Source organism: Labrus mixtus, chromosome 18, assembly GCF_963584025.1.
Source record: "Labrus mixtus chromosome 18, fLabMix1.1, whole genome shotgun sequence".
NCBI classification, from domain to species: domain Eukaryota; kingdom Metazoa; phylum Chordata; class Actinopteri; order Labriformes; family Labridae; genus Labrus; species Labrus mixtus.
Window position 1 is genome coordinate 12,253,219 of NC_083629.1, and position 10,851 is coordinate 12,264,069.

Consider the following 10,851-nt stretch of genomic DNA (forward strand, 5'->3'; position numbering starts at 1 on the left):
TACAGACCCATGTTAACGTGGCCATTTTAACAGCAGAAAGTGTTTACAGTCTGGTACTAAAATGTATTTTAGGTCTACTTTTGTCCAGTTGGACTTTGGTCTTGTTCATTGCTTTATCACATACTGTATGGGGGGTTTAAATAATCAGTTTTGATTTTATATTAGGTCAAGAGTTATGAATAATTAGGGGTGTGACTGTTATGACTGCAAGTGGCCGCGTTATATACTATATACTTTAGGTTGACCAATGTTAGTCTGAGACAAGATTTTCAATATGGCGAGCGACCGCCATCATTTTCAAAACTCCCCTTCAGTATTAATGGCTGACGTCACTGAGACCACATCCATGTTTTATATAGTTTGTTTTTATCTCATAATCACTGATGACTTAACATTTGGTGTGTGAAATAATTTGAAATGGCTTCCTTTGTTGTGGAATTGTTAAACAAGAAAGCAAAAAAAACTAGCCTTTACAAAGTAAAGTCTGGTTAAAGTGGTTCTGCCTTCAAAATGACAATACAAATTAATATGTTTTAATAGATTACAATTCAGGCTTTGGTCTGCTATGTTTGAATAAACAGAACTTCCTTTGTGTTGCAACATGAGCTAAATTTAAAAATAAATCTTATGAATATCACTCCTTTTCTTATGTGGTCAAGCTTCTTACTCTACAGACTGATTAGTGTAACGTCAGGGTTCATTTTATCGTTCTTTCTCTTACAACACTCTGTCACACTCCAGTCCATTCCCCAGCCTTCATTAATTATAGTGTGTATCCTTTTCTCTGTCAACAGTATAATTAGCAACCTTTTACCCATCTTGTGACATTATGGTTCCAATCTGAGAGCCATTCAGTGTTGAGACACACAGCAGCATACCGATAATAGTCGCCCCTTTGCCCCTTGAAATTGCTCTCTGTTTAATTGGAGTAGAACTCATTAGGAAGCTCAATCGGCTAACTGATGATGAGGTGTAAAATGTGGTATGGATTAAAGCTAGTGCAGACACATAGAGGTGTTGTTAAGCTGCGCCCGACACAAAGTCAGAAAAAATGAAGATTGCCAACAAATAAAGCTGTTAGACTCTGGCTAAATATTTCAACAAGAGGATGAAACAGCTTGATGATCAGCTGGTGGTAGCATCTATTAAAGTGATTCAAATCAGAGGGAGGTCATCCTACAATTAGGATGCTTTCACTATTTTTTTCCCTCTTGTGCCAAAAGTACCAGTCCCCTAGTTTCATCTGAAATGGAAGGCTCTGAAGTGCAACAGATTATAGAGACCGACCCAAGCATGTAGCTGTGGACTCTAATGAGCCTGGCAGAGCAGCAAGTGACAACAAGAAGATACTCCAACAAAGAGGGCAACTTCTCTCCATAAGAGGCCTTCAAAATAAAATATTTTTTTACACATTTAGACAGCAGAAAAAAATAGACAACAAAAAGCCACATTTAATAAAAGGTGATTTCTATTTTATGCTTTATATGTTGGAGTTATACATATGTCTGCAAATGAAAACACAAACATTTTTAAGACTAGAAGAAAACAGCTTTCGAAATGTGCCTTAGTGCCAGAGATTAATATATCAAGTATGTACAGCGCGATAAAAGAGAACAAATACTTTCTTTCTCTTTAAAGAGTTCTGTCGGTGGGGTGGTTCTGATCTCACACGTCACAATTTAGGAGCTGTACAATCGACTTTATAAACAAATGTTCAGGATTGAAATATAGACCTTGAGACTGTTCATTTGTAGTCCAAGTTCAAGTGTGCTCTAACTGTTGTTTTTAATAAACTGTTGCTCGTCTTGCGCTACATATAATTGTGGGATCTATATACACTAATGTTGACAGTTTTATTTCCAGTCAGTCAAATTTTCTTTGCTGTTTGTAAGCGAAAAACAACTACGTTTGGAATAAATCAGAAAAAGTGCATTTGCATCTTATGTGCAGAGTCAGTTTAGGCCAGATCAGTGTTCTTCCAAAAGAAGTCCAGTTTCAGGCCGCTTTAGAGGAGTCAAGGAGGAATGAAAACCTGTTGGTTTAGTCTGTACACATACAGAGCACCAGTCCTCAGAAAAGTCTTTATGGACTCCTCTCCTTATCTGCTGGACTCACAGGGTCGCAAGTTTTCTCCTCAGCCGCCTGTTTCTCTTGTTTCCCCTCCTGTAGTCTCTCCTGACAAACGGTCCCCAGCACTTTGGCACTGTGCTCCTGTGCTTTGGCTCTGAGTGCAGCGATGCTGTTCTCTCTCAGCTCCTCTTTAGAAATGGTGGACGTGACCTCGGACCTCTTCTCCTCGACCTCAGCTTCCTCTGCCCTCTGAGAGCTCGGCTGCTGCTGCTGCTGCTGCTGCTCGTCGCACTTTCCCGTGGGCGGGGGAACTGCTGCCTCCGAGGACTTTTTGTGCATCCCTGCAAAGAGTTGCGGGTATTCAGATTTAGAATTGCGTCTGTTGATTGGTAAGCCATCTTGGACTGAAAATAGCAAGCAAAAATAGTTCCAGTTTAGAAGATAATGTATGAATGGAGGATGACGATGCATGTCCAGATTAGAGGATGAAAATATTTGATTTAATGCAAAGTCCATGTCATGTACTCATTGGTCATGCTCTGCAAAATAAATCATCTACTCTGAAAAGAAGGCTTTTTTTTTGTCTGCATATCAGTCCTTTTTTTTAGGGGGAAACACTTCACTGTAAGTTGAATCATGGTAAATTGACACCATGAGACATAGATGCTGAATATATGTGGTTACAGTTCGGAGGCAGCCTCACCAAGCAGCCATGGGGCGCAGGATTCCATGATGCCGTCCTTGGCAGACTTGAGGATGGACTCCGGCAGGGGGATGGAGTGCCTCACCATGGCTCCATACAGCCCGTACTCTGCCATCACAGTGCTGCGGCCCCAGCACTTCTCCCTCTTCCTCCACTTGGCTCTGCGGTTCTGAAACCACACCTGTGACATGAGGACAAGGATTAATAGTTACCATCACCCCAGTCTCACATCCAACCATGACAATCAAGTCCCTTAATCCATGGCCTGCAGAAGTAAGTTTTGAAGAACTTGGCTACAGGACGATTTCTTACTCTTGAGCTGAGATTTAGTCCATTTCTCTAACGCCTCTTTGAAACTAGGAAGATGAACTCTTATAATTCAGAAAATAGCTGCAATAGTCCAAAGTGAGATTGTTTGTCCTGATTAAAGAAATGGCACAGATTAGATGATGAGTCTACTCCCAATCATCGGAAGATGGTGGAGCAACTAGTGTAACTTTTGACATCAGAGGAAGCAGAGTTAAGATATACAGCAACCTCCAGGATTATTTTTTTCTTTCAAAGGTTGCCAACAAACCACATTAAGCTTTTTAAAAGGCTTTTCTCAGGAGGGTTGGAATAACAAATGATTTGCTGAATAACTGTTTCATACACTTTCTATCTGATGATAAGGTAAAAACGTTGGTCTGATAGGTGGGTCTGATTTCTTTTTACAGATATTGTATTATTTATATTATAGCATTTCAGTATTGAAAAAGAAGATATTTTAATGTCGACCACTGTTGAAATCTTTAGCGTGATCAAAGTAATTTAAAATAACTTGTCCTGTGTTTGGATTAAGTATATGGATTTCCCACCATACAGGCTACAGGTGAGAGGGATCTGTGCCTCCAGTCAGAGCTCATCTCCTGCTACCTGTGCTACCATTATAGACGCTCTGGCACATACAGACACTTCACAATGCTTCAGGGCTGTGTGTCAGAGAGAGAGAGAGAGAGAGAGAGAGAGAGAGAGGAGAGAGAGAGAGAGAGAGAGAGAGAGAGAGAGAGAGAGAGGGAGAGAGAGAGAGAGAGGGGGGGGATTCATTGATTGTAAAGCAACAACACAGGATGGTTAAACTCTGCTTAGACTGCTCTGATGGTTCTGAGAGGGGAGAGGGAAGGGGCTGCGACATGGGGACAGATATTAAATTGAAAACGATCAAACCGTTTTTATCTTCTTGGTAATTCTGATGATAACCCTTATTTCATACAAGATACTTTTTTTTTCCAGGAGAAATTGCTTCTGTGGCCCTCAAAAGAGAGACGTGTGGAAGCAGGAGGAGGAGTGACCCTGGGGCACGCGGAGGCTGATTGAAAAATAAGTTAATTTCAGGCCCAATCGATGGCGGCCAGGCGGGCAAATATCACGGGAAATTAAACTACCGGGACTCGAGGGAGCCGCGCTATTGACCCGTGCTAATAAATTCAATGTAGTTATTTCATTTGAACTCCCCGCGTGTCTCCTGCAGCGGCGGCAGCAGCCTCACGAGCACAGTCTGATTTAACTAATTACACTCAATGAGAAAATTGGGTGTTAATTTTATTTAGGAGGGGAGCTTATTTATTTATTTCCTTTTTATTATTTATTCTGTTGCAGCGCGTAATGAGAAAGAGATTAAAAGGCGGCCAGGCAGATGGATGGTCCGGGTCACACCGCAATCTCCTTCCGCCTTGATAGCTTGATTAGGTCGTTAGCGGCTCCTTTACGAGAACAAATTGTTTCACATCCAACTGAACCTGATGAGAGATGATCTGCTGAGGAGGAGGAGGAGGAGGAGGAGGAGGTGGAGGAGGTGGAGGAGGAGGAGGAGGCTGAGGGAGAGGCTGCAGGAGCAGACATATCAATGTCTCAGAAACTTGTACACATTATAATTTGCTATTCTATAAAGACCTATATTTGTGATGCATATTGCATATTCATAAGATAAACATGCTATTTCCTTTAAAAGGTATATTTATGTTTGAATATTTATCAGGCTTATGATTTTAGAAATATAGGTTATCATTTCGAATATAAAATCTTATTTCTTAATAGACCTACAAAAATAATTATCTGATATTTATCATTAAAAAAGAATAATGAATAAGACTCTACCAGACTGGTTTAACTTAAACTTTAAAAGAACATTAATTTGATAAGTCAGGAATTTGAAAGATAGCCTAAAGTCAATTAAATGCGAGTGATCTTTTAGGGCTAATTTTTCCATTTCTTTCTTTCTTTCTTTCTCTAGTTCATTCTTACTTTCTTTCTTTAAATGTGTAGATTTGAATAATTGTGGTATATTTCCATTATAGCCTATTCATAATTATAACGTTCAGATGTTGCATTATTGTAGCAGGCCAATCATTGGCTAAAGTAGGCTATCACTTCAATAACCTTATAGCCCCTTTAGAGATGTCAGAATTAAGACATGAAATAGTAAGCCTATAGTTACTTATATGAAGCCTACAAGTAAAACAATAAGGGCGAATAATAGATAAAATAATACATTTACTTAATTTACAAAAAAATACTGAGTTCTAGATTAGAGTATAAAAAAGTAAAAATAAAAGAACTATCAATTGTGGAATGAATAATGTCAGATCATAATTTTAAAACAGGGTATTAATTGTGAGTATATGATCACCTGTATCCTGTCTTCAGGCAGCTCTGTCTTCATAGCCAACATCTCTCGGGCGTAAACATCCGGGTAATGCGCCTCGTTAAAGGCCTTCTCCAGCTCGTCCAGCTGGTACGAGGTGAATATGGTTCTGTGGAAACGGGATATATTTCTAAATACATGGACATATTAAAACTTTATACATAAGGGCCTCCAGGAATAATTTAAATTAAAGGTACAGGCCAATGTGAGTTCAATGATTAAGACACTGAATGAAACTGAAAATATTTCTAAAATAGCCAATTCAATTAAACAGAGAGTATTTGATTTGTAATGTGAATAACTGTACAAACTTAAACCAAACCAGGCAAGCAAGATCAGGATAAGTTTCACACTTTTTAAAGTCAATAATAATAATAGAAAATATAAACAATCTGAGGCTAATTAGTAGGCCTAGTCAATTTAAATCAGTGTTTGAAATATCAAATTTTCGGTAGCCTATAAATTATTCCATAAAAAAAAACACAAAGAATAAAACTATGACAGACTGAAATACCGTAATCGTGACAATTGTGTAAGTATTGAACGAAAAAGAAGAAATCAGTGTGTAAAAATGAACATCATAATCCGTTGTTAAGCAGAGATCCACACTAACCGATGACGTCTTTTCTTGCGTTTCTTGCTCTGACTCATTGAAGACTTTGAGAGTTTCCGTTCATTTGAAGATAAATCCTCCGAGTCTAGATGAAATAAAAAGACATGAAAGTCTATAACACATAACAAGAACATTTAGAAAAAGAATGTTAACAATGACTAAGAGCAGCTTTCATTTAATTGCATTGATGTTATTTCATTTATAATAATCAGACAACTACAATAATGCTATTCAAAATAATAGGACTAATAATAATAATAATAATAATAATAATAGGCCTAATAATAATAATACTAATAAGAGGCCTAAGAATAATAATAATTGGACTAATAATAATAATAATTGGACTAATAATAATAATAATCCGTCTGCTCTGTGATCATTTATTTATTTTTCAGTATTACAGTGTTTGCAGCTGACCTGAGCTGGCGGACTGGCTGGTCTCCAGCGGGCCCACGGACCTGCTGTGGGGCTGCAGGTGAACATCATGTGCGTCCTGCAGCACCGTCTCCAGAAAAGCTGGCTGGCTGTAAAACGACGGAATTCCACCAGGACCGATTAATCCCATCCCCACACCCATCCCCATTCCTCCGGGGCCCAGCAGGGACCTGGCGGCGATCAGGTGCGCTCCGGCCGGTAGACAGCCCAGCGGACTTCTTAGTGCCGCGGACGGCTCCTTGTTCAGCCCCAGAATCTCCTGGATGCCGAAGCCGGTGCACCTGGGTGGCGGATGAGGCGCGCTGCTCTTCGGCTGGTGGCTGTTTGTTCCTCCATTCGCTCCCAGAGAGGTTTTCTCCGACAGATTTAAACTTTCCGACAGCACAGCACCCTGTTTCCCCGTCATGCTGTGTGCGATACAAGAAAGGCCTTTATTCTTACTAAACCGTCTCACAGGATGGTCCCCAGTGCATGGTCCTCTATACCACACCAGAGTCCTTTAGAAAATGGTCCTTTTATCCAACAGGTCCATCCCAGCAAGAGGCTGCCGCCAGCAGCCAATCAGGTGCAAGGATTCAGGATTCCTGTGGATCACGGATGCATTATACGCCCTCCGAATCATATCTGCATTTTTCTCAGGACTGTATGGATAAACGCGGAGAGGATTTAGGCTAAAGAAAGAAAGGGAGGAAGGAAGGAAGAAGGGTGCAAGAAGAAACACGATATATGGAGAAAAAGAATGACATTTGACAAGCTGATTCTTTAAAATATAAAAACGATAAGGGACATTTTATTACAGACTTACAAAAATGTATAAGCAGACTAAACTCACTGCAGATATAGTAATGCATAATGTCTATTTCTTGCAGAAAGCCAATCTAAATCGTTCACACCTCAAGTAGGCCTATACTTTGAAATTGTGTGGGCCGAGAAAATTACCTCAATCTCTAAGAATAAATCAGTATTGCCTTTCGCTGACACACACACACACACACACACACACACACACACACACACACACACACACACACACACACACACACACTATAATTGATCTCCAGATGCTGTGGGAAACTCATCACACGCGAATCAAAGAGCCTCCCAAATACGACAGCTGGACGACATGGAGCCGCGCGCGAGCTGCAGACCTGATCCCACATCAGGCTGCAGAGATTATTCCAAACTGCAAACCATACATGAGACACGAGTAAAAGACCTTCACAATAAGTTCCTTTTTTCTATCACTTCATAAAAAACAACTATATTTTATGATCAGTGTAATAGTAATTGTCCTGCAATCTGATCTATATACAGACTCAAACTTTGCCCCATAGCCTGATGGCTAATTATGGCTTCCATAGAAAAGTAACGATGTTAACTAAAGGCCATTCATGTTGGGTTTTTTGAGTGCACTTTTAAGTGGATTTAAATATGAGTCTAATATCATAAAAGTAGTAAAAAAAAAATAAAGACATGCTTGGAGGTTTGGGTAATGTGGTTTCTTTAAATAATTTGATGTTATTAAAAAAACGCCATATTTTCTTCTTGGTGTTTTAGTAGCAAACAGATAATAACAGTGTTGAGTTTCTGTTTGAGTTTAATTTTACATATATGTGCCAAAAATAAAAAATCATGGTACCTATGGATATCCTTTTGTTATTTTTTTTTTATCATTTATATCATGAATTCACTTGGAAAATGAAGGGGGAGGTAGAGATTTGCATATTTTAGTTTACGTTTAATGTATCGGTCCTATAAACTAAATATGGGTATTCTTAAAAATAAATAAATAGAGAACTATAAGGAAACCCTTAAGTAAGAAAATGCACATAATAGCCTACTGCGAGAAAACGCGGAAAAATCGAGTCACGTACCTGAGAGGATGCTGGTTAGATGTACACAGGCATTGCGGCTCAAGCATAATGTATGTGAATAGTAACTGGACCTTTAAGTCATATTTAATATCAAACTGTGTGAAAGTAGCTGCTGATTAAAGGGAGAAAATATTGCTGCTGCAATTAGTGTCCGGCCAGTTGAAAGTAATTGGAGCCTATTTAGTGGAAATTCTATTAATGAAGAAATCAGTGTTATCAGGATATGCTAATGACACATCAGCCTGTTGGGATAGAGTCGTTTATTAACATAGAGGCTGTGAGTCAGGATGACCTGTCAATTACAGGCGAGTTACTGCCACTCTCACTCCATCATCACTCCTGCTGAAATCCAATGGCTTCTTTATTTTTGGTTTGTTTGTGTCCTCTGTGTGTAGCTTTTAATAATCCATCTCCTCTAAAACTGGCTGCTCGCTGATTTACATGCAGAGGAGAAGCTGCCTAATAAGGCTCGAGATTAAGGGAAGATGTAGTTCAGTCATTTGTGTAGATTGGGTTTGCCCATCAAAGAGCTGCAGGATCTGACGGCTGCAGATTAAAAAAAAAAGATAACAGCTGTTGGGACATTTTTGTTTATTTGCCACCCTCAAGCCCCACTTCCACCTCCACCTAATCACCATCGTCTACACCAACATCTCTTTTCCCCTCCTCCTCTCACACTTCTTTGCATTTTTAATTGAGTAATGGAAAAGGCAAATAAAGTGTCCTGTTCAAATGGATCCGCACGTGCTAAATATGCAGTGATGAAGACATAGCCTGTAACCTTCACACAGCTGTATTACTGCAGGTCTAGAAAAAAAACGCCCACTACAATGAATATCACATCCTGCTGATGCGACTGGAAACGCATAAAATGCATATTTGATAATGAATAACTTTTTCTTTACTGGAAGGTCAAAGCAGATATTACTTTATGCGTCAAATAATCCCCAGACATGTTTTGCATAAAAGAATAATTTATTTGACGCACTTCTAAATATATATTCAATTCAATCCTCTGCCTATCCGGACAACGCTTATGGCATCAACGAGTCTGGTTCTGCTCGAGGTTTCTGCCGAGTGCTCGTCCATGGTAGATTTATGTTGCGTGTCCAAATAATATAGCAAACTTTACAGTCTAGACCAGTTTTGTTGTTGTTGTTGTTGTTGTCGTCAAGAGTCCTGAGCTTGCTTTTGATATGATTTGGCGCTATTTGAATAAAAAAATGATTGATTGCTTGATTGATTGAATCATTGTCACTTCCTTATTAGGCTGATCAAAGTGTGGTAAAGCCACACATTTTTTTTTTAGTAATGAGGATAGAAAAATGTGGTGTGGTTCAGTAGTGCTTTCACGCTGCTTCATTGGAACCGGCTGCGGAAAACTCGATGACAGCACACATGTAGAGACGAGTCAGGGGAAAAAAACTCGAGCACAGTCGGAGCCTCTGCTTTCCCAATGCAATTTGTGGGGCGTGATGTCCACCCCACCACCACCACCCCTCCCTCCCTTGTAGGCTACAGAGAAAGTTTGCAGGCCCCGCAGCTTTCTCATGGCTCCCCAACAATGGCATGTTTGGTAGCTGCCCGTCTACATTGCTTAATTAGGCGAGCAGTTGATTAATTTGCCCTAATTGACAGCTAATTTAAGGACTCAAGGCACATCGGATTGACGTTTGTCGGGGCACAGAGGCTATGTGAGGTCACGGCAGCGCGCAGCGGCAGGATGGTGGATGGATAGGTGGATGGAGGAGCTGGGATTTTCCCCATTCCGTATGGATGAGCAACTCTGCAGGGACTGACCCGTTTCTTTAGCAGGCTGGAGGGAGGGAGGCAGGCTGAGGGTGACAGGCAGCCAGCAGTGCGTGTAGCGTATTGAGGATGTCAGGTCGCTTACCACATCAACGCTCAGCTCAGCAGACTGCGTGCTCATCGGTCAGCAGCAACAAGTGTCCGCATGCAACCAGTGCCAGACAGCAGGCCACATCCAGGTGCCTACTGAATACGAGCAAACATGTAACTCACAACAAACAGGGAATAGCCTTAATTACAATTGTATACTTTTTACAAGGCATATTATCGTTTCATAAAATAGTACAATTAAGATTTAGGAAAAAGTGTATTATTGGCTAGATATCACGACAGTAAAAACAAAACATTTAAACAGACCCAGTGCGGTATCTAATATGGCCTATAGGCTTTAACACCCTCACGTTTTCCCCATCAGAAAACCCCTCTTTTAATCATATTCACCTGGATGAACACATCGCTTTTATTGATTAGTTGGCACTGTCAATCCGTCTACATAAAAAGAAAAGAAAATAACTACAATATTTGGGTAGCCTTACAGCTACAAATGCAATACAAACGTACAAAGCCAAAGAAGACCTATAGGCTACAACATTAGGGTCAGTTTAACTGAATTGGCTCCTCGTCCACCTTCCATCAAGCCAAGAGTAGGCTATCATTGCCA

The 10,851-nt window shown here is 40.1% G+C and overlaps 2 protein-coding genes across 3 annotated transcripts in view; one reads left to right on the plus strand and one right to left on the minus strand.

Annotated features, from left to right (window-relative positions):
• fcf1 (FCF1 rRNA-processing protein) overlaps positions 1-10,851 on the plus strand; it is a 167,256-nt gene that overhangs the window by 6,036 nt on the left and 150,369 nt on the right. The gene's annotated exons all lie outside the window — the stretch shown is intronic.
• vsx2 (visual system homeobox 2) lies at positions 1,432-7,220 on the minus strand. Of its 2 annotated transcripts, none has more exons than XM_061063398.1 (5): positions 6,490-7,220; positions 6,070-6,154; positions 5,442-5,565; positions 2,774-2,954; positions 1,432-2,474 (listed from the first exon to the last, which is right to left on the minus strand). In XM_061063398.1, exons 1-5 carry the CDS (start codon positions 6,911-6,913, stop codon positions 2,083-2,085), a joined length of 1,206 nt encoding a protein of 401 aa, XP_060919381.1. In that variant the 5' UTR covers positions 6,914-7,220; the 3' UTR covers positions 1,432-2,082. The 2 variants fall into 2 exon arrangements, with proteins under 2 accessions (XP_060919381.1, XP_060919382.1); XM_061063399.1 differs by having other exon boundaries at positions 1,432-2,411; positions 6,490-7,218.